Genomic DNA, 24,953 nt, shown 5'->3' on the forward strand with positions numbered 1-24,953 from the left:
AGGATTATTCTTCACTGTGGCAAAAGTACAGTCTTCAGAGCTAGAGACATTTAAGATTCAAATCTTGATGTTGACACTTAGAATCTGTGACATTTTGAACCAGTTTCTTAACCTTGTTGAGCTTTAGTTCCCTTGCCTGATGGATAGGAATAATAATTCCTGCCTTTCAGGGTTGCTGTGACTGACACATAACAGGCACTCAATAAACAGTAACTTCCACAGTACTTATAGCCATTTCTCTTATACAATTATCCAGGGCAATCTTGGAAAGTGAAAATAACAAAGCTTGAAGTAGCCAGCTCATTATTTATTTACAGGTAAAAGTACTAAACTGCTAAGTATTCTGAAACAAATCTGAATGTACCAATCTTCAACTGATGGAGGAAAACACTGAAAAGATATTCCAAAAATAAAGCTAATGTAGATCTCAAGTGTATTGGGCTTTGAAATAGTCTCTGACCTGAGCGGGAGGGCATCATAGAGATCGCCTGGGCTATTGTAGGGCAAGGTACAGTAAACAGGGAATCCCTGGAAATGGGGCTAGTGCCAGCTCCACCGTGCTCCCAGATTTTGTGACTGTAGGCAAGTCTATTCTTCATTTATAAAAAGGTTATAATATCTGCTTTTATTGTATTTCAGGATTGTTGACAGAATCAGATCTTTCTAGATGATTAAGCATTATTCAATTTTAATAAATATTATTGATAATCATAATCACAATATCTGTGTGCTTTTTAAAAGCATGACAATAGGGTCAATTTCTACCATTATTTTTTTTAATATATTTTTTATTGATTAAGATATTACATATGTGTCCTTGTCCCCAGGTTACCCTCTACCCCCCCAACCCCCCCGCTCATTCCCTCACCCCCCCGTTGTCCATGTCCATTGATTAGGCCTATATGCTTGCATATAGGTCCTTTGGTTGATCTTTCCCTCTTACCCCCACCCTCCCCTACCTTCCCTCCAAGTCCCGACAGTCCAATCAATGCCTCTCCGTCTCTGGATCAGTCCTTGTTCATCAGTTTATGTTGTTCATTATATTCCACAAATGAGTGAGATCCTGTGGTATTTATCCACTCTCCAGTTCCATCCATGCTGTGGCAAATGGTAAGAGTTCCTTTTTCTTCTTTCTCTTCTTAAAGAATACCTTTCAGCATTTCATATAATGCTGGTTTGGTGGTGATGAACTCCTTTAGCTTTTTCTTATCCGTGAAGCTCTTTATCTGACCTTCTATTCTGAATGATAGCTTTGCTGGATAAAGTAATCTTGGTTGCAGGTTCTTGCTATTCATCACTTTGAATATTTCTTGCCAGTCTCTTCTGGCCTGCATGGTTTCTGTTGAGAAATCAGCTGACAGTCGTATGGGTACTCCCTTGTAGGTAACTGACTGTCTTTCTCTTGCTGCTTTTAAGATTCTCTCTTTATCTTTTGCTCTTGGCATTTTAATTATGATGTGTCTTGGTGTGGTCCTCTTTGGATTCCTTTTGTTTGGGGTTCTCTGCGCTTCCTGGACTTGTAAGTCCATTTCTTTCACCAGGTAGGGGAAGTTTTCTGTCATTATTTCTTCAAAAAGGTTTTCAATATCTTGCCCTCTCTCTCCTTCTGGTACCCCTATAATTCTGATGTTGGTACGCTTGAAGTTGTCCCAGAGGTTCCTTACACTATCTTCATATTTTTGGAATCTCTTTTCTTTTTTCTTTTTCGGTTGGGTATTTTTTGTTTCTTTGTATTTCAAATCTTTGACTTGATTCTTGGGATCCTCTTGTCTGCTGCTGGATCTCTGTAAATTATTCTTTATTTCAGTCAGTGTATGCTTAATTTCTAGTTGGTCCTTTTTCATGTCCTCCATGGTCTCACTATACTTATTGAGGGATTCATTAAATTTATCGGCGGTTTCCATAAAATTCTTGAAAAACCTTATAAACGTGGCCTTGAACTCTATATCCAATCGTTTGCTTTCCTCCATTTCTGCCATTTGTGACCTGTTTCTTTGTCTCCGCATTTTGGCAGCTTCCCTGTGTTGATAGAGTGGCCCTGCGCGCCAGGTGTCCTGTAGGGCCCAGTAGCTCAGCCTCCCCAGTTACCTGGGGTGGACACTCTTGGTGCACTCTTGGTGCCTTGGTTGTTGTAGGATCACTGGGAGGAATTGACCTCCAGGCCAATTGGCTGTGAGAATCAGCTGTGTCTAAAGTGGGAGAACTTCTGTGCTGAAGACACCCTTCCGGGGCAAGACTTGCTTCAGTGGGGCTTTGGTGCTCACTGAGTCTGCCCCCTGAGTGTGTCCCTTATGGATCTGAGGAGTTGCAATCTGGATGGTCCCCCTCTGACCACTGGGTACAGTGGCTCCTGGATCTAAGGAGGTGCTAATTCAGCCTCTGCCTGAGGCCACACAGCAGGAGCCACGAAGAGGCTCAGCTGTGAAGCAATGCAAGCCGCTGCGGGGCCTTGGGCCTTCTCTTGGAAGTTCAGGGTCTGCCTGGCTCGGCTGCAGTTAGGTACATTCACATGCAAAAGCCTCTGCCGCAGCCTGGGTGGGGCGGGGTCTCAGGGAATCAAAGGGCGGATCAAGGAGCTATGGCTGATTCTCCGCCCGGAGTCGCGGGTCTCAGTGACCCGCTAATTGCTGCAAGCACTTCTGAGGGAAAGCCGCCTTCAAGTTCGCCCGCTGCCGGACGGACCAGCTTCTCCCCGTACGAGTCCTGGGTCCCCTGAGACTTCCCGGAACCAGAGTTCCGAGCAGTCGGGAGCTTGTGATTCAAAAAGACAGCCGTGTCCTCAGGTGCCACCCCTTTACTCGCGCGCGTGTGCGCGCGCGAGCCGGCTGTACCTCTGCACTTGTACCTCTGCACTTCACCTCTGCAGCTCCTCTGGCTCTCAGCGTGCTCTTCTTTCCTTCTAGTTGTAGAATTTACACTCAGCCAGCCTTCCTGTTGTTCTGGATGATGTTTGCTCTGTCCTTTGCGGTAATTTTCAATTGTTGTGTGAGGCGGCAATTTCCCGGTGTTTACCTATGCCGCCATCTTAGTTTTCCCTCTACCATTATTTGAAAAGTTCTAGAGAAGTAAGATGTATATTGGAAAGGAAAAAACAAGATTTAGAGGCCAAGAACAAGATTCAAATTACTTGCTAAGTAATCTTGGAAAAGGGACTTAACCTACCCAAGTCTCAGAATGTTTAGCTATAAAATGGGATATCTCACATCATTCCCAAATTTTAACTCAAAATAGATCACAGACATAACTGTAAGAGCTAAAACTATACGACTTTTGGAAGAATACACAGAAGTAAGTCTTCAATATCTTGGGTTAGACAATGATTACTTAGAAATTACACCAAAAGTGCAAGCAATAAATAAGAATGTTGATAAGGTGGACTTCATTAAAAGTAAAAAGTTCTGTGCTTTAAAATATCAACATTAGTGAGAGAAAAGACAACACACAGAATGGCAAAAAAATATTTGCAACTTCTACACTTGATAAAACACCTGTTTCCAGAATACATAAGGAACTCTTTTTTTTAATATATATATTTTTATTGATTTCAGAGAGGAAGGGAGAGGGAGAGAGAGTTAGAAACATCAATGATGAGAGAGAGTCATTGATCGGCTGCCTCCTGCACACCCCACACTGGAGATCAAGCCCACAACTGGGGCATGTGCCCTTGACTGGAATCAAACCTGGGACCCTTCAGTCTGCAGGCTGATGCTCTATTCACTGAGCCAAACCAGCTAGGGCGGAACTCTTAAAACTTAATAATAAAAAGACAAATAACCCAATTTAAAAATGGGCAAATAATCTAAAAAGACATTTCTTCAAAGAAGAAATACAAAGGACATATTCTCATAAAAAGATGCTCAATTAGAGAAATGCAAATCAAAATCATAATGAGATACCAACTCCCACCCACTGAGAAGGGAATTAAAAACACAAACAATAATAAGTATTGGCCAGGATGTAGAGAAACTGGAACCTTAACACACTGCTGATGGGAAAGTAAAATGGTGCAGCAACTTTGGAAAACAGTTTGGAAGTTCCTCAAAAGGAAAAACAGAGTTACTATATGACCTAGCAATTCCAACCGTAGGTATATACCCAGGAGAAATGAAAATATGTCCACACAGCAACTTGTACATTCAAAATAACCAAGAGTGAAAATAACTCAAATGAACATCAACTTCTGTATAGATAAACAATCTATTAATAGATAAACAAGCTAGCTAATCAATTCAATGAATTATTTTTTAGCCTCAAATAGTAATGAAGTGCCAACCCATGCTACAACATGAATGGACCTTAAAAACATTAATGTTAAGTAAGAGTAGCCAGACACAAAAGATTACACATTGTATGATTCTATTTATATGAAATGTCCAGAATAGGCAAACCCATAGAAACAAAAAGTAGATTAGTGGTTGAAGGGGGGGGGAGGGTTGGAAGTACTAGAGACTGATAATGGGTACCAGGTTTCTTTTTGAGATGATGAAAAGGTTCTAAAATTAGGTAGTGGTGATAGTTGCACAACTTTCTAAATATACTGAGAACCATTGACCTTCACATTTTAAATTGGTGAATTTTAGGTATGTAGATTGTATCTCCCATAAGAAGTTTTAGAAATGGGGATAATGTCTACTTCCCATAACTACTTCAAGCATTTACTGAGATAGCATGTCTGAGAGGCATCTGCTCCATGCTCACTCGTTAATTAGGTGGTACAGAAACCAGGTTAGGACATAAAAGAAATCTTCCCATGTCAAGGACATAAATGGAGATGATAAACTTCACAGGGCTGCATTCCAAATTTCAGTGCCAGATCCAATTAGATGGTCCTTCAAGGGATAGAATTATTTCAGTTAATGGTTTCCCAACTTACTTTATTTGAGGTAGAAATCTGAGAATGAGATAGGGAGTTCAGTCTCTGACAAGTTAAGAGTTGTAATCCTGCCCAGTTGAAACGCTGTAAAAACAATTTCACCTTGTGTCTACCTTCCCCCCTTCAGGCCCTTTGCCTTTCCTTTCCTTGGCTCTTTTGTCAGAAATGGAAACTCTTTTCTGAAAGGAAGAGGTGGAAGAGTTAGTGCGACTTGTTTGGGCAGGTCAAGATGTCTATTCTCCTCACTACACACACTGGCTTCCTTCCACCTTCATGCTTGGCTCAGAGCCTAGGGGTTTTGTGTTTTTTTCTTTCTTTCTTCTTCAATGAGCCTGGTAGTTTTACCCAGAGATCCTTTTGACACTGATGGGGATCACTTGGATCCCTGAAATGCAGCTGTCTCTGGTGTTGCTTTCAAAATGTCCTTTAAATAACTGAAAGTAACTGAGTAGACACATAGCAGATCCACACTATGATAAATAACCTGGTTATTATATCTTATTTAAGAATACCACTTATTTACTCACCACATTAATTACTAAACATCTATTTAAAACTGAAATGTGAAAATGCCCAAAACATGGAATATGAATTATGGGACTCTCAAGGACATATTTTAACTCCAATTTTTGAAAATAGGACTTGTACTTTTTACCTTTTATACTTCCTTGTCATTTAAAATTTTTTTAAATAATAGGAACATACTAACTTCTCTGGCTGGGTGGCTCAGTTGGTTGGAGCATCATCCTATACACCAAAAAGTTTCAGGTTCGATTCCCATTCAGGGCACAAACCTAGGTTGCAGGTTTGATCCCTCGTTGGGGCACCTACAGGAGTCAACCAATTGATGTTTCTCTTACATCAATGTTTCTCTCTCTCTCTCTCTTTCTCTCTTCCTCTCTTTTTATTTATTTTATTTTATTTTTTTAACATTTTATTTTTTTAAATAAATCTTTATTGTTCAGATTATTACAGTTGTTCCTCTTTTTTCCCTCCATAGCTCCCCTTACCCAGTTCCCACCCCACCCTCTGCTCTTACCCCCCCCCCACTGTCCTCATCCATTAAGTGTACAATTTTTGTCCAGTCTCTTCCCACACCCCCCACACTCCTTTCCCCCCCGAGAATTGTCAGTCCACTCCCTTTCTATGCCCCTGATTCTATTATATTCACCAGTTCACTCTGTTCATCAGATTTTTTATTCTCCTTATTTTTAGATTCACTTGTTGATAGATATGTATTTGTTGTTCATAATTTTTACCTTTACCTTTTTCGTTTTCTTCCTCTTCTTAAAAAATATCTTCCAGCATTTCATATAATGCTGGTTTGATGGTGATGAACTCCTTTCGCTTTTTCTTATCTGCGAAGCTCTTTCTCTGACCTTCAATTCTGAATGATAGCTTTGCTGGATAAAGTAATCTTGGTTGTAGGTTCTTGGTATTCATCACTTTGAATATTTCTTGCCACTCCTTTCTGGCCTGCATAATTTCTGTTGAGAAATCAGCTGACAATCGTATGGGTATTCCCTTGTAGGTAACTGACTGTTTTTCTCTTGCTGCTTTTAAGATTCTCTCTTTGTCTTTTGCTCTTGGCATTTTAATTATGATGTGTCTTGGTGTGGTCCTCTTTGGATTCCTTTTGTTTGGGGTTCTCTGCGCTTCCTGGACTTGTAAGTCTATTTCTTTCACCAGGTAGGGGAAGTTTTCTGTCATTATTTCTTCAAATACGTTTTCAATATCTTGCTCTCTCTCTTCTTCTGGCACCCCTATAATTCGGATGTTGGTACGCTTGAAGTTGTCCCAGAGGCTTCTTACACTATCTTGATATTTTTGGATTCTTTTTTCTTTTTGTTTTTCTGGTTGGGTATTTTTTGCTTCTTCATATTTCAAATCTTTGACTTGATTCTTGGGATCCTCTTGTCTGCTGTTGGATCTCTGTATATTATTCTTTATTTCAGTCAGTGTATGCTTAATTTCTAGTTGGTCCTTTTTCATATCCTTGAGGGTCTCACTAAATTTATCAGCAGTTTCTAGAAAATTCTTGAAAAACCTTATAACCGTGATTTTGAACTCTATATCCGGTAGTTTGCTTTCTTCCATTTCTGTCATTTGTGATCTGTTTCTGTGTCTCCGCATTTTGGCTGCTTCCCTGCGTTGATAGAGTGGCTTTGTGTGCTAGGTGTCCTATAGGGCCCAGTGGCTCAGCCTCCCCAATTACCTGAGATGGACACTCTTGGTGCACCCCTTTGTGGGCTGTGTGCACAGTCTTGTTGTAGTTAAGCCTTGATTGTTGTTGGTATCACTGGAAGGAATTGACCTCCAGGCCAATTGGCTGTGAGGATCAGCTGTGTCTATAGTGGGAGAATTTCTGTGCTGAAGACACCCTTATTGGGCAAGACTTGCTTCAGTAAGGCTTTGGTGCTCACTGAGTCTGCCCCCTGAGTGTGTCCCTTGTAGATCTGAGGAGTTGTAATCTGGATGGTCCCAATCTGACCACGGGGTACACGGGCTCTTGGATCTTTAAGGAGGTGCTAATTTAGCCTCTGCCTGAGGCTACCCAGCAGGAGCTACTGAGAGGTCTGCAGATTCCTCTTCCTTGTTTGCGGTTTGGAGGTGCCCAGATGAGGCCCAACTGTGAAGCAATGCAAGCTGCTGTGGGGCCTTGGACCTTCTTTTGGATGTTCTGGGTCTCTCTGACCCAGCTGCAGTTTGTTAGGTAATTTTCAGTTTGTGAAGGGCCAGGGCATTCATATGCAAAAGCCTCTGTCGAAGCTTGGGTGGGGCGGGGTCTCAGGGAATCAACAGGGCGGAGCAAACAGCTATGGATGATCCTCAGTCCTACCCTAAGAGGCCCCTGGGTCTCAGTGTCCTGGTAATCGCTGCAAGCACCTCTGAGAGAAAGCTGCCCTCAAGTTCTGCCCGCTGCCAGACAGTCCAGTTTCTCCCCGTATGAGTCTGGGTCCCCAGAGACTCACCCAGAACTGGAGTTCAGAGAAGTCGGGAGCTTGAGACTCCCTCCAGATTGAAAAAGACAACCACGTCCTCAGTTGCCAACCCTTTCCACGTGTGCCTCCATACCTCTGCACTTCCGCACCTCCTCTGAGTCTCAGTGTACCTTTCTCTTTCCTTCTAGTTGTAGAATTTCCACTCAGCCAGCCTTCCTGTGGTTCTGGATGATGTCTGTTTTGTCTTTTAGTTGTATTTTTGAAGTGGTTGTGCGAGGCAGCAATTTCCGGTGTTTACCTATGCTGCCATCTTGGTTTCTCTCTCTCTTCCTCTCTTTTTAAAAACTCAATTAAAAAACAGTATCAAAATATCCTCAGGAGAGGATTAAAAAATAATATATTAACTTGTGTAATAATGATAATGATAAAACAATGAACAAAAGAATATATAAGGAGTCTAAAAAGGGGAGACACTTAATGGTAATAGTCTAAGATTAAGTCTTCCGTTTATAAACTCTGGATTGTAACTGAAACTCAGCTACTTGGTATATAATTCTCTGCCTGCAGAAGCTGCTGAGTACCTGGGGGCAACTGCCATGAGAACTAAATCAACCATCACTTTCTTATGAGGGCTAAAAGGAGATGTAGACAATCTTCCATAAAATTAAAATTTAACTCACACATAAGAAATTCCTATATCAGGCATCAATAAATATCTGTTGAGTGATCTTATTTACTTCTCTTCTCTAATCTATGCCTAGACTGCAAAGTGGTAAGAAATTACAAAAAAAAAAAATCCAAAGATAAAACAAAAAAGAAATACAAAATATCAATAAATTAAGCAAAAGGTACATTGTAACTTTCAAATGGAGCCATTTAGGCAGCCTAGAAAAGGAAAATATTAAACATGCACACACACACTCCCCCAAACTAATGCTACTGGAACCACAGCCAAGAGCTCCTAATACTGCAGGACATTTACAAGTGGGCTGGTCTTGTCTGACTGGAAGTCCAGAATGGCTTGGCTCCTGGAGTGCTTTAGCCTGGGCAAAGGACATTGGCAACACAGGTGGGAAAATTTAGTTCTTTCCTTTCTTAATGGGAAATTCACCTAAGGCCTTGGCCTATAAGTGTATGTTACAAACACCAAAAACATCAATTAATTCAAACTTGCCCATCGAGGGGAGCTGAGAACAGAAATTACACCTCTACCTCCCATGTTCTTCATCACCAAATTAGCTACTAACTGATTAGCACACCAATTAAAATTACTAAATACAAACACAAAACCAACAGTTGTGATTTTTATAGCAGACCCTCGGGGCTAATGAGCTCAGCGGGTTAATCAGCTAAGAAGTTTATGCCAAACAGCAAGTTGCCACATTAGAATGACACAAGGAGGCTTCCCAAAACCCAGCCCTAAAAAAAAAAAATCAATGAAAAACATCTTCACATCTTTACAGTATTACAATTTCTCAGGAAAAGTACAAGATGACTTTTTTCTGAGCCTTACTCATTATAGGCATTTTAATTATAGGCACTTCATTGATTTATTTAATTCCAATAAGTACCATGATTGTCATGTGGCTTCCTGAGCTCTATCGGGCCTCCAGAATTATCACAGTTCCTGGACTCTTCAGCTTCTCAGCTGCAGGTAATGATTTTCTCTCTTGAAACCTTCTACTCTTTCAGTTTCTGCTCTCACATAGTTATCCTTTACCTCTTTGGGTTATCATTTTGCTTTTTAACCTAGTCACAACTCACTGTTCAAATGTCCTATATAATAAAAGGCTAATATGTAAATTGTCCCCTCGACCGGGAGTTCTAATGGGAGTTCAACCAGGAGTTCGATCAGGGTGTGGGGCTAGCTGGCCAACCGCCCACAGCTCCTCCCACCAGCTGGCCTGATCAGGGCAGGCTAGCCGGATCCCACTGGTGCACGAATTCGTGCACCGGGCCTCTAGTTTTGTATATAATAGGTGCACAATAAATGTTTGCTGAATAAAGAGTAAATCCCAAGGCCTTCATCACTGTATAATTTCCCCTTTGTACCCTTTCTTAAGCTTCAACTTCTAGCTCTGTAGAGAGCCAATTATACTCAAATTATACCACAAAATAAGTAGCCGTATATGCCTTTGTGCTCACAGAGAACTTTGCCTTTTGCAGATAAACAGAACACAGCATTACTGGCTTCAATCTTTTACCCCTTCCTGCATCCATGCCCTTTGCCCTGTGATTTAGCAGTTTATCCCACTAAAGGGACAGAGAATATTTCTCTACCCTTTAACTTTTGGATTAGACCACATAACTTGCCTTAGTCAACAGAATGAGGCAGAAGCAATAGGATTCTAGTTCCAAGCTTAGGCCTGAAGAGGTCTCTCAAGTCTATTCTTGCTCTCTTATACTTCTGCTCTCTGACCTTCTCTTACACCATGGGAACATGCCCTGCTAGGCCACCCATCCAGGGAAAATCAGGAACATGTTTAGCAGAGCCACAGAATGATTAGCAGCCTTGTGGCTCCATGACTTTAGAGATTTTGTGCAAATATACATGACAGACTCTTTGGTCCACAGATTCAGAGTTCTTAAATGAGGACTAACTTACCCTGGATAGCAGACAGATATACAAAGGCATCTTCATGCTCCAAGTTCTCCAAGAATATCTGGAACCACAAAATACAGCAGTGATATGACTCACAAAGAGCAGCTTCAAAAGAACAAATGCTATGCTTCTTATCTGTCTTATAGCTAGACATTGGTCTAACTTTTAAAGTCTTGTGGAGAAAACACTATATAAGTTTGAAGTCCCATTTTTATAAAAATTAAGAAAGGGTAATGATTAAGATAAGTAGTCAAGCATACACTAGGAGTAGGCCTGGAAACCAGAATCTGGGGGAGCAGTCCTCACCATTTTTCCCATCACAACTCATGGTGGACAACGTTCTCAATATGACATGACAGACTACAGGCATGACACACAAAAGGCCAGGTTTGGAGTAATATCCAGTTGATGGCACATTTGCTGTAATTTGATCCTTTTTTCTTACACTCAGAAAGCATATCAAAATGTAAGTGACAGAAACATTATTATTGGGATAACTTTAAATCTGTTCTAATTTATGTTTTAAAATCTTTTCCAAATTTCAGCACTTCAATTGACATTAGTAACAAATGACTCTCAACACATCTTACAATTTAGGAACACATCAGGGCGTGTCAGCTACTATGGGTACTGCTTATCCAGAAGACATGACAGTGACATGTTGGGTTTAGGCCCTAATGTGAGGGCAAGAGAAAGACAGTGGCCATGTGCCCATGTGCCTCCTGCTTGGTGTCTAGGGGAAGACTGGGGTGCCTGTACCATGTGTAGTGATGCATCCCTGTACCAGCGATTCTTGATATCAACTAATGCTGCTGGTCTCTGCATGTGCAGCATGTTAGGGAAAGCCTAAGATTAGTTCATTTGGGAAGATGGCCAGGTTGGAAGGGGTGGGGATCATATATGAAGTAAAGGAAGCTTACTTAATCCAAGGTAATGGCCATGGGAATAAAGAGGAAGAGATTGATTTGAAAGGTTTCTTGGAAAAAGAACTGACAGGACCTTGATGACCTATTATGTACAGCAGATGAAGATTAAATGAATTTTTAAAAATCCCAAAGATGTTCACTGAATTCACCATCTAAATAGGGGTATGAAGGGATTTTTTTTTTAAATGATTACTCAAAGAAGATATAAAATTTAACATTTTCAGCAATATTTTAATGACAACAGATCCTTGGCACATTTCCATTCCTCGCTTTTCTCATCTACAAAGTGGGGGATAATACCAATATTGCAGTTGTTGTGAGGACTACAGACAATGTCTGAAAGGTATAGGGCCTGTCTCAATAAATAGCAATTATTATTATACTGTTGATTCTAATACTTCAGTGGCTAAAAATAAATGGTTTCAATCAGAATTACAATTCTTACTCTAATGGCTTAACCATATTGAAGAGATAATAACAACAGCTAACCTTTATTTGATGCTCATTATGTGCCTGTCACTATGATTAGTGCTTTACATGGACGATTTTATTTTAAATCTTTCAACATAAAGTGGACCCTCACTTTAACAATTTAGAAATTGAGGCTCAGAAAGTTTAAGTGACTTGTCCAGAAAATGATATAGAATTTGGTCAGTAGTCTCTAGATCAGTGGTCATCAACCGGTGGTCCGCGGACCACTGGTGGTCCATGAGGTCCGAAAGGTTGGCGACTGCTGCTCTAGGTCATTTGCTCTTAACTCATACTGAGGTCAGGATAATTTCCACAAAGAGAAAAGATCCCCAGCTAAGCATATATGTTCTCCCACATAAATCTATGATGTAAAGAACAACGTGTGTGTTTTTTCACTGTGATGGAGGGAGTAGAGGGGAGCAGACCCAGTCCTAATGCCCCTTTAAAAGGGGCCCAGAGAAAACAGGTGGTTTATCTGGCTGGTCACAGTGTCTATTTACCAGAAAGGTACTTTCCCATCTCTGGGAATTTGCTCATGCTGTTCCAGCCCCTCTTCTTTCACCTGCTCAGACTTTACTAGTTTGTTAAGGCCATATCAAAAGATACTTCCTCCAGATTTCAACTCTCTCCTTTTCCTGACTGTCCACGGTATTTCTTGCCTGTAAAAATTCTGGTACTCTGTTCATGTTCAATTTAGCCTTGTGTGGCTATCTGGGTCTCTCCTGTGTCTAAGTCTTATCTCCTCAGACAATTACAAGTTCCCTGCAAGTAATCCAGGACAGGACTTGATACACAGTAAGACACTGGGAAGCTGCCCCACCCGTGTGTGTTTCTGTAGGATGCTCTCCTCACCTTGAGAAGCTTCTCTTGCACCTCAAGGACTCTTGCTTCCCTCCGTTCTATCCAGCGAGAAAGAGTCCGCAGGGCAGCAGCCCGTGTTGGAATTTGAGGGTCATAAGCAGATAAAAGAACTTCCTGGAGCTGTTCTGTGGTTATGCTTCCAGATTTCTGGTTTGCAGTAGTGCTGGACTCACTGACCTCCTGAGGAATGAGCGGAGCACTAGACTTCAGGCCAGTTTGATTGGGTTTCTCGTGGCTTTGCTGTTGTTCGAGGTGGTTTTGCGACACATCAGTGTATCTTTCATGACTGGTTTGTTGCTGCTCTTCTATTTTCCCTTCTGGGTCCTTTTTGTTCAGGGTACTCTGGGCAGCCACACTGACAGCCTCGGTAGAAAAGGCTCCATGGGTAGAGATGGTGATGCGGAGATCAGCAGCGAGTTCTTGGATGACAGGGTCCGGGTGTGTGATGGAGACCTTCTCCAACAGAGGCAGCAATTGCTTCAGGACAGCAAAATCACTTGAATTCAACTACAAAATGAAATGAAAAATGGCAAATGTTAACATGACTTGAACATAAGGCAACACATCCTGAGTGAAAGGGGTGGGGAGAAAATCTGGTTGCTGGTGTAATCAGCAGGTAGCCTGAGTCTGTCACTAACAGCCACTGTTGAGTAATTACAACAAAAAACATTTATTGAATACTTACCATGTATATAGGTCCTTTTCTAAGTTAATAAATACATCAGCAATGCAGACTATTGCTCTTAGTTTTTATAATCTGATGAGCATAACATGGCATCTTATAGTTTTAATTTGCATTAGCCAAACTAATAGTGCTGCTAAACATCCTTCCATGTTTATTGGCTGTCGCATTTCTTTTTCTGTTAAGAGCCTGTTTACATCCTTTGTACCCACTTACCCCTTAAACTGTTTATCTCTACAGCTATTCTTACCAAATTAGATTTTTTAAATCCTCACTTAAGGATATTTTTCCATTGATTTTTAGAAAGAGGGAAAGAAAGAGGGAAAGACAGAGAGAAATATCAATGTGAGAGAAATACATTGACTGATTGCCTCCTGCATGAGCCCCAAACAGGGCCTGGACCAGGGAGGAGCCTGCAACTGAGGTACGTGTCCTTGACTGGAATCGAATCCAGGACTCTCTATCCATTGAGCCAAACTGGCTAGGGCCCAAGTCAGATTTTAATACCCAATTATATGATAAAATTATTTTCCAGATTAATGTATATTTTACTTTTATTGTATTTTTAATGTACCTTTTGCCATAAAAGATGAGTTCCTATTAGCAAAGTACTTAGTGCCTGACACATAGTAAGTACTATGTAAAGGTTTTAAAAATAAATACGATAAACAAAACACACATTCATATCCCTATGATCTAATTACAATGATTATCTACATTTTATTTTTTTAGTAAATTTATTGGGGTGACATTGGTCAACATGATCATACAGGTTTCAGGTGAGGTTTTTTATCTATATTTTAAATAGGAGGAAACTGAAGCACAGTACAGTTAAGTAACATGTCCAAGGCCATATGGTAAGATGTGAAGTCAACAAGTCTGGCTAATATCCTACATGGTCTCACTTGAACAAATGTTCTTAACTAAATGATCTAAAGAGGCTAGGTAGCATACAGTGGCACCACAGGTCAGAAAGGAATGGGACAATAATTGGCTAAAGGGAATTTCTGCTAGAAATTAGGAGTGAAAATTACATAAGATTTTATTTTTTCCAGAAGCTTTGTTCTAATAATTTCATAGTCCTCACTAGGGAAGGTACATGTGCAGTCAGTGCAGAAAACAAGAATCAGTTGTGATCTTTTTCTATTTGAAAATACTGGGGAAATTATCATATGAGGCTTCATGAGGCCCTGATGATTTGAAAACCTTGCAGTTTTTTGTTTTTGTTTGTTTTGTTAACCCTCATGAAGGATGTTTTATCCACTGATTATTTTTTAGAGATAGTGGAAGGGATGGGGAGAGACACAGAGACATCAATGTGAGAGAGACATTGATCGGTTGCCTCCCATAGGCACATGACCCAGGCTGGGAATCAAGCCTGGAACCAAGGTATGTGCTCTTGCCTGGAATCAAACCAGGACCCTTCAGTCTGTGGGATGATGCTCTACCCACTGAGCCAAATCGGCTAGGGCAAAATATTTCAATTCTTAAACCCTTTTTAGAACAAGGCAGAATATTTATTACTTATTCATTCATTTGTTTCATTATCCAACAAACAACCAATTAACCAACTAACTGTTTTTGCAGGACCTATATAATGTTCTCATTTTATACTGTAAGTCCACAAATTGTTACTGCTCACTTTCCCCACCACTTTCCTCCAAATTAAGTGAAAACTTGAGGCACATGACAGGTTTGTACCTGTAGAATTTCACCACACACTCTCCTCAGAATTCTTTGTTTAAACAATTAGAAACTAATGCAAATTTGGCATAAAGTGGAATTTCTAGTTCTGCAACATGTCAGATCATCTTCATGTGTAAAACAAATGACCATTTTTGTGTTACTGTATCTTAAGGAAGAGAACATGTGTGTCTAGAGTAAAGGTATATGTTACCTAAGAAAAGGGTCAATTTTATCAGGAATCTATGTGGAACTGAACGACATTTTAGAATAATTTTGCTAGTACTATCATTATGCCAAACGTCATTCAGCACCTCTGTAGTATCATGGATCTTTGTGTGTGTGTGTGTGTTTTATGCATCTGAAATGGGAATATCCACAGTACACGGGCTCTTTTTCATTTCTATTATATACAATTTCTTTAAAAATATATATACAATACAAAACAAATAGACTTACGGAAAAGAGAGAGAACCCAGAAATAGACCTACATAAATATAGTGAACTGATCTTTGACAAAGAAGCAAAGGAAATACAATGAAGAAAAGACAGGCTTTTCAACAAATGGTGATGGAATAATTGGACATTCATGCGCGGAAAAGGGAAAAAAAAAGAATTTAGACACAGACCTTACACCTTTACAAAAATTAACTCAAAATGGATCATAGACTGTAAAATGCAGAACTATAAAGTTCCTACAATATAACATAGGAGAAAAATCGTTATGATCTTGGATATGGAGATGACTTTTTTCTATTAAATATCAAAGAAAAGGAACCCAAGAAAGAAATAATTAATCAGCTGGACTTCATTAAAATTAAAAACTTCTGTTCTTGACATTGCAGAAGACAAGCCACAGACCAGGAAGAAATATTTGTAAAAGGCATATCTGATAAAGGACATTTATCCAAAATTTATAAAGAACTCTTAAAACTCAACAATGAGGAAACAAACCCAATTAAAAATGGGTAAAAGACCTCAATAGATACTTCACCAAAGAAGATGCACAGGTATAGAGCATATGAAGAGATGCTCAATATCCTATATCAAGGAATTTCAAATTAAAACAACAAGATACCACTATACACCTACTAGAAATGAAATTATTCAACACTAAAAAGAAATGGATTATCAAACCACAAAAGATGTGGAGGAACCTTAAATACATATTACTAAGTAAAAGAAACCGGTCTGGAAAGGCTTCATAGTGTATGCTTTCAACCATGTAACATTCTGGGAAAGGCAAAACTGTAGGGACAGTAGCAAGATCAGTGGTTGTCAGGGGTTGGGGGGGTTGAGGGGGGCGGGGGAGAGAATGAATAGACAGAGCACTGAGGGTTTGTAGGACAGTGAAACTATTAATGTGGTAGATACATGTCATTGTACATTTGTCAAAACCCAGAGAGTATACAACACCAGGAGTGAACTTTAAAGTATACTATAGACTTTGGGTGATAATGATGTACCATTGTAGGTCCATGACTGTAATAAATGTACCACTCTATTACATGATGTTGATAGTGGGGGAGGCAGGTACATGAGAAATCTCTGTACCTCCTGCTCAATTATTCTGTGCACCTGAAACTGCTCTAAAAAATTGTGTATTAAAAAAAAAGCATCTGTTCTCCCTGTTTTCAAATTTCTTAGTTATTGGGGGATTCATCCTATTAAACTAGGTAACTTCTTTAATCACATGGGCAAGTAGGTGTTTTCTGAATCAAATAGTTGATAAGGTAATCAAAGCAATGCATACCCTCAGCTTCATAAGCCTATAGATTCCCCACTATTCAAAAAATGAGGGAAATCTAAGGCTACAGGTATCAACTATTTGTTCATAAATATTAAAAAACTATCTCGAGGTATAAAGTAATATTCACTTAATTAGATGAGAAAACTGAGGCACTACATAGTTAATTACTTTTCAAGGGTCATCTAGGGCTACCATCAAGATTGAGACCTGACATGAAGCCCCGGGTTCTACTGTCACTGATAGTCAGCACAGAATTCTGTGTAAAAGCCCTGAGGCCTGAAGGAGCAGCCTACAATGACAGACTCCTTTATCTGGCTTCCAGAGTTTCTGAAATGCTTCAGGAATGGAATGAGCAGAGCTATGTCAGCCCACAACTCTGAGTTTCCTCAGGGTGTCAGGAGTGATTCAGTTAGATGGTGAGTTGTTCTAAACTTCTGCAAATTTTCAATTTGAGAACTGGGGGTTGGACTGGCGGGGCCAGGATTGAGGGTGATAGGAAGGTGCTTCTAAGGGAAGCATTTGAGAATGACATCCAGAGGAGGGAACTGCACACTGAAAAAGCCCCCCTGAGACTTTGCACAGCTCCCCTCTGGGGCAGGCATACCCTCATCCTGCCTCATTCTGCTCCAGTGAGAATCACTGTTTTGGAAGAATCGCACGGTCTCTCCCAGCAATAAAATCCTGACCTAAAAATTCCCAATTCTGAAAAATACATTTATTTTTTATGTTCTCATTTCCAGATATCACCTGTATTTCTTCAGATCTTTAGCTGACCTGGATCCTTTAGTTTACATACCTGGATCCTTATTAACATAATGGCACTGAATTTATTTGCCAGTAGTATTTTTACTTTTGTTCTAAGTCAGCATGTAGTATGCCCTGTTTTATGGTGAGCTATACTTGAAATATAAAATATAAAACATAAAATATAAAAATAAGAACCTTTTTAAAAAAATAAGAATTCATCAGATTAATCATAGCTACTAAAAGGTAAGCTCCATGAGGGCCAAGAGGCACTTGATAAATATTTCTTGAATAAGTTCATTCCACGATACTCTTAGAAAATGTGGTATGAGATTTCAAGATCTGGATTCAAGTCCAGCCTCACCACCTGAGCCTCAGAGCTCAGAGGACCCATCAGGCCAGAAAGCATCAGGCAAAAATTGCTTCCTGAGGGGACAGGGAAGTTCCCAGCATCATACTACTTGTACTGATGACCAATCCTGAAATTTAGAAAGTTAGTTTGGAGTTACAGTTGTCTTATTAGAAGTCTTAAACCTACACTTTCTCATAATTAACTCCTCTTCCCAGTCACTATGTTCTAATGATTACCTTAATTACATAAATTAGAATGGAAAAAAAAGAAAGGTTCAAATGCTACTAGATACTGTTTCATTAGTTAAAATAATTAATCCTAATTGAGAATAGGTACAGTATAATCTTCTAGCCTCTGAAGCAAAAAACCCTAAACCTGACAATAGTTATCTGAAAACGTAATTCACAATCGTGACATTTTTTTCCCAACACAGACAGAAAACCCAGCGTTACTCTAGAAGCCACTTATACTAGTAAATCCGCAAACCAAACGGGGGGGAAAAGATTAGATTTAGAGCAAAAGTATAAGGGTGATGTGTTCATGTTAATTTAAATTTAAGTAACTGCAAAGTCAGAGAAAGCCAGGATGCAATCAGTGAGTCAGGATAGCTCATGAAAGGGCAGGGACAGGTAAGGAATGTACATTTGCATAAATCGTGAGACTGTCTTAAAACATTACTAATTTACACAGCCAGTCCCAACAATAGGCTTTTAGAAAGGGAAATGGAGATTTCTATGTTCTATTTTTCAATTTGGGACAGGTTAGAGATGGGAAATTCTAACATATCAAGAATCGGTATAAAAAAAATTAGTATCAAATTTGAATCCTCAAACTCAAAATTCCATTCCCAAAGGGTTCCCTACTCATTGCTAAGAGCTATACTAGTCTGATTTCAGGTTAGATTTCATAATACTTGCACTAAGCCCATTCTGCCTTCTTGTAGTCTCCTAACCTAATCTATAATAACTAAGCGTAATATGCTAATTAGACTGGACAGCCAAAAGACCTTTTGGACGTCATTCCGGACATCCTTCTGGATGAAATGGCAGCGGCAGGACCAAGGCAGAGGCAGTTGGGGGCAATCAGGCAGGCAGGTGAGAAGTTAGGGGCGATCAGGCAGGCAGGCAGAATGGTTAGGGGCGATCAGGCAGGCAGGCGAGCAGTTAGGAGTGATTAGGCAGGCAGGTGAGTGGTTAGGGACGATCAGGCAGGCAGGCAAAGTGGTTAGGGGCGATGAGGCAGGCAGGCAGAGGGGTTAGGGGCAATGAGGCAGGCAGGCAAGTGGTTAGGGGCAATGAGGCAGGCAGGCAAGTGGTTAGGGGCAATGAGGCAGGCAGGCGAGTGGTTGGGGCAATGAGGCAGGCAGGTAGGTGAGTGGTTAGGAGCCAGTGGTCCCAGATTGCAAGAGGGATGTCCAACTGCTGGTTCAGTGGGATCGGACCTAAACAGGCAGTTGGACATCTCCTGAGGGGTCCCGGATTGCAAGAGGATGCAGGCTGGGCTGAGGGAACCCCCCCCACACACACACACCACGCACAAATTTCATGCACTAGGTCTCTAGTGTATGTATGTATGTATATATGTGTATGTATGTGTGTGTGTGTGTGTGTGTGTGTGTGTGTGTGTGTATATACATACTAGAGGCCTGGTGCACAAAAATTTGTGCACTCGGGGGGGAGGGGAGGCCCCTCAGCCCGGCCTGTGCCCTCTCGCAGTCTGGGACCCCTCGGGAGATAACGACCTGCTGGCTTAGGCCTGCTCCCGGGTGGCATAGGGCAGGCCCAATCCCTAGGTGCAGCCCCTAGTCGGGCTCAGAGCAGGGCTGATTGGGGGGTTGGGGCACCACCCCGTCACACTCAAGGCAGGGTCGATGGGGAGGTTGCGGCGCGACCCCCTGTCACACACAGAGCAGGGCCAATCCGGGGGTTGGGGCGCTGCCCCCTGTCACACACAGAGCAGGGCCCATCAGGGGTGTTGGGGCTCCGTACCCTGTCACGCATGGAGCAGGGTCGATCAGGGGGTTGGGGCGCTGCCCCCTGTCACACACAGAGCAGGGCCCATCAGGGAGGTTGGGGAGCTCCCCCCTGTCATGCACAGAGCAGGGCCCATCAGGGGGTTGGGGAGCTCCCTCCTGTCACGCACAGAGCAGGGCCCATCAGGGGGTTGAGGAGCTCCCCCCTGTCACTCACAGAGTAGGTCCGATAGGGGAGTTGGGGCACCATCCCCTGTCACACACAGAGCAGGGCGGATCAGTGGGTTGGGGCACCGCCCTCTATCACCCACAGAGCAGGGCCAATCAGGGGATTGGGGCGCCGCCACTGTCACACTCAGGGCAGGGCTGATGGGGAGGTTATGGCTCTACCCCATCACACACAGAGCAGGGCCCGTGGGAGGAGGGGGGGGGCGGTTGGGGCACCACCCTCTATCACCCGCAGAGCAGGGCTGATCAGGGGGTTGGGGCGCCGCCACTGTCACACTCAGGGCAGGGTCGATGGGGAGGTTATGGCTCTACCCCGTCACACACAGAGCAGGGCCTGGGGGGGGGGGGGGCACCACACCCTGTCACACACAGAGCAGGGCCGATCAGGGTGTTTGGGTGCTGTCCCCTGTCATGCTGATCCCGGTGCCTGGAGGCCTCTTGGCTCCGCTGATCCCGGTGCTGGGAGGCATATTACCCTTTTACTATATAGGGTAGAGGCCTGGTGCATGGGTGGGGGCCGGCTGGTTTGCCCTGAAGGGTGTCCTGGATCAGGGTGGGGGTCCCCACTGGGGTGCCTGGCCAGCCTGGGTGAGGGGATGATGGCTGTTTGCAGCTGGTCACACACCCTTCAGGGTGGGGGTCCCCAATGGGGTGCCTGGCCAGTCTGGGTGAGGGGCTGAGGGCTGTTTTCAGGCTGGGGGTGACTGAACTCCCAAACGCTCCTTTTTTCCTTTTTTTTTTTTTTAATTCTGGGCCAGCTTTAGCTCTGAGGCTTGGCTCCAGCTCTGAGGCCTCAGCTGCTGAAAGTAGGTATCTGGTTTGTTTAGGTTCTATAATCAACACAATGTATAACTCCAGCTCTGAGATCCCGGCTGGCTGAAAGCTGGTTTCTGGGGTTTTGTTTAGCTTCTATATTTGTTACAATGTTCAAACTGCAGGCTCAGAGGCCAGCAAGGCAGGCAGGGAACGTTGGAGTCCTCCGTCACTGAAGCAAGCAAGCCTCATGTTCAGTTTAAGCTGCCTGGCTGCTGGCCGCCATCTTGGCTGGCAGTTAATTTGCATATTGCCCTGATTAGCCAATGGGAAGGGTAGCGGTCGTACGCTAATTACCATGTTTCTCTTTTATTAGATAGGATATAAATGCCTAATATGTAAATTGTCCCCTTGGGAGTTCAACTGGGAGACCAGGAAATCACTTGCTATGATGTGCGCTGACCACCAAGGGGTGGCGTGGAACGAAGTAAGGCCCCGGCTGGCAGCCTGAAGGCCCCGATCGGCCCTGATTGCCGGCCAGGCCTAGGGACCCTACCCGTACACGAATTTCATGCACCCGGCCTCTAGTATGGAAATAATTAGCTAGAGCATACCTTTCCACCTTGTCTAGCACTACTCTGACCCTCAGTCTCTACCTTCCAGCTATACTGGCCTTCTATCAGTGTCTCAAGTATACCAAGCTCTTTCCTGCTTCCTGGTCTTTGTACAAATGTTTTCTTTTTTTTTTTTTTTTTTTTAATATATTTTATTGATTTTTTACAGAGAGGAAGGGAGAGAGATAGAGAGTTAGAAACATCGATGAGAGAGAAACATCGATCAGCTGCCTCCTGCACATCTCCTACTGGGGATATGCCCGCAACTCAGGTACATGCCCTCAACCGGAATCGAACCTGGGACCCTTCATTCCCAGGCCGACACTCTATCCACTGAGCCAAACCGGTTTCGGCCAAATGTTTTCTTTAATTGGAAGAGTTTCCTCCATCTGCACTACATGTACTCCCAAATTTCTATCCATCACTCAAGTCTGACCTTAAACTTACACATCCTCAGTAGAGACCTTCCCAGCCTAGGTTGGATGCTATGTTCTCTTGGTACCTTCCACTTTTCTACAGCACTTCATTCAATTCTATGTATATTTTTTGGATAGTTATTTGGTATCTGACTCCCTTACTGGACTGAAAGCTTCATGCGGGTAGAGACCAGGTCTCCTTGGTCCACTGTTGTATTCCCAGCACCTTAGCTCAGTATCTGGCACAAAGCAAGTGTATAAGAAATACTTTTGAGAGAAAAAATTTAAAAATTATAAATTAAGTATGCCCTAACTGTTTTGGCTCAGTGGATAGAGCGTCGGCCTGCGGACTGAAAGGTCCCAGGTTCAATTCCGGTCAAGGGCATGTACCTTGGTTGCAGGCACATCCCCAGTGGGAGGTGTGCAGGAGGCAGCTCATCGGTGTTTCTCTCTCATCAATGTTTTTAACTCTCTATCCCTCTCCCCTCCTCTCTGTAAAAAATCAATAAAATATATTTTTTTAAAAATTAAGTATGTAAAAGATACATCCACTGGAAACAAAGCTTTAACATGTTACATGATGTGAGAACAATGGATCCTATGTTAAAATGAAACTATTTAAAACAGATGGGATCCTAAGCAACCAGCAGGTTACAAAGGTTTCCCCAGACTGGCACAGCAGGAACCAGCTTTGGAAGCCAGTACAGTGAGGGTAAGAGGATTTAGTTTTCACCATGGATGCAAACCACTGTGCTGAGTGTTTCCAAATCAAGCTTGTGCCAAGTCAGAAAGGCCCTGCCCTTCTGATGGTGACCACTATGCAGGTGACAAAGTGAAAGTGCACATTTTCTTGTCCTTTACTTTGGAGACAATTCTCACCAACAACTTGACTTGTTTATCCTGGTTCTCCTCTGTGCAATATCTATTCTTATTTCTCACAAGGGTAAGGAAGGGAAACAATAGGTTTTTCTCTTCTCTTTCGCTTCTCCCTCCATTCAAGTTTGGCTCATGTCTGCAACTCACCTGAACAGCTCCTCCCAGCATGACAGCCACCAGCCCCATGGACATGCTCAGTGTCTGTGATTCCACGGTGCTCTCTGTCTGGTGGGCCAAACTTGCACATGCTCGCTGCAGTGTTGCTGCTACAAAGTCCACCACCTACCACAGAAAAGGGATTTAGAATCAGTGGAGAGAAAGAAAACAAACCTCAACATTTTCTTTACATCTTACATCTACATCTTCATCTTATTCTACATCAACATCATGATAGCAAGAACCTTCAACAATAACTACTACTGTGTAGCAGGCATGGTGCTCAGTGTTTCACATGCACAAGGTCACTTAGGCCGCATATTAACTCCAGGAGGCCACTACTCTTATCCTCATTTTGAGATGAAGAATCTGAGACTTAAGGAGGTTATCTCCGCAAGGCCATATGGTCAATAAGTAAGAAAGCCCATTTAAACTTTCCCAAATGTTTTAATGCATTAAACCAACTCTCTTTACTTTTCATGAATTTTGGCAGGAAATTAAAATGAAAAAGGATTTGTTACTTTCTGACCAACTTAGAAGGTCCGATCTACTTCTCCTAATGAGATTTCCTCCTCAAGAATATCTTCCCCTCGTCCTAGCAACTATTTTTGTTGTTGTTGTTAATCCCCACCCGAATATATTTTCTATTGATTTTTAGAGAGTGGAAGGTAAGGGGAGAGACAGAGAAAAACATCACTGTGAGAGAGACACATCAATAGTTGCCTCCCGTACTAGCCCCGACCAGGGCTGGGGATTGAGCCTATAACCGAGGTATGTGCCCTTGACCAGAATTGAATCCAAGACCCTTCAGTCCACAGGCTGACTCTCTATCCACTGGCAAAACTGGCTAGGGCCCACTCACTTTTTAAAAGAATTTTTAAAAATTTTTATTGATTTTGAGAGAGATAGAGAAAAAACACACATCGATTTGTTGTTCTACTTATTTATGCATTCATTGGTTGATTCTTGCATGTGCCCTGACCGGGGATTGAACCCACAACCTTGTCATATTGGGACAATGTTCTAACCAACTGACCTACCCGGCCAGGGCCTCACCCCTGTCATTTTAACAGTCTTATTCTAATTAAGCAAAGAATGGGGGAAGAGGCATTCAATTTTATGTAGAAGCCAGTGTCCTCAAACAATCTGTACAAATGAACCAGAGTCATTTTTTAAGTATCAAATATATTTAAAGAATTAAGACTTTCACATGTATTTTACGTTGCATTTGGCTATCTACTACACCTTAAATGGAACTAACTTGATCCACATAATTTTAACTGCACGTTGATTAATCACCTTCAAAGGAAGAAACGCCTTTGAATAAAAGCATATGCAAAAAAAAAAAAAAGACAGCATACGCATACAAATACACATGTACATGCACACACACGTACATATGGACACATACACGCACACACACACACTGAGGATTAATGGCTGAAAAGAGGAAAATCATTTTGAAAATGGGGCAGCTGAGATAGGTCATAATAAGCCTCTGAATACCATGCAAGCTTGCATGTTCAACTCCCTCGGCAAATTACACACTACGCTAGAATCTTTATTACAAGCTTAAAGTAAAAAAAAAAAAAAAAAAAAAAGTGGCTTGTTAACACTTGTCTTTTGGAATAAGGCAGGAAGTTTAGAAAAATTATTTAAAGTTCCACCTACTGAAATGAACAATGCTGGTTATGGCAAGTTTCACCACCCTCTTAGCCTAGGACTCTATTGATGCCAGAGTTAAGGACACTGGTCCTTTCAGAGAAACTCTCATCGAGCATCTTGGGCTACCTATTTTGCTTTTCAAGAGTTTTCTAAAGCACACCTTGCTTATAGGACGCTTCTGTATCAGAACATCTATTGTTAAATTACTGGAAAAGAACTATCTAACCTCTAACTTTTTCTAAGTTCCTTTCCACTATATATGTTGGAAAACAAGTAACATCATTCTATTTTTGTTAAGAAGGAACTTTTCTATATCTGTCTATATATATACATACATACATAAAACCCTGGAAGCTGTTAATGTAATAATCAGCTGTATTGTCATCT

General features: G+C 41.9%; 1 protein-coding gene across 4 annotated transcripts in view; it reads right to left on the reverse strand.

Moving 5' to 3' along the window:
* TANGO6 (transport and golgi organization 6 homolog) overlaps positions 1-24,953 on the reverse strand; it is a 145,892-nt gene that overhangs the window by 75,218 nt on the left and 45,721 nt on the right. For 3 of the 4 annotated variants that reach the window (XR_004973631.1, XR_004973630.1, XM_036346159.1), the window contains exons 12-14: positions 22,893-23,027; positions 12,667-13,182; positions 10,421-10,478 (exon numbers count right to left, since the gene is read on the reverse strand). Coding sequence is in view for 2 of the 4 variants with exons in the window: in XM_036346159.1 (XP_036202052.1) it covers positions 10,421-10,478; positions 12,667-13,182; positions 22,893-23,027 (709 nt within the window). In the remaining 2 variants the exon portion in view is untranslated. Of the gene's footprint in view, positions 1-2,927; positions 3,058-10,420; positions 10,479-12,666; positions 13,183-22,892; positions 23,028-24,953 lie in introns of those variants that run through there. The other variant, XM_036346160.1, reaches the window with a different exon arrangement.

The sequence above is a fragment of the Myotis myotis genome, unplaced genomic scaffold, assembly GCF_014108235.1.
Source record: "Myotis myotis isolate mMyoMyo1 unplaced genomic scaffold, mMyoMyo1.p scaffold_m19_p_19, whole genome shotgun sequence".
Lineage (NCBI taxonomy): Eukaryota > Metazoa > Chordata > Mammalia > Chiroptera > Vespertilionidae > Myotis > Myotis myotis.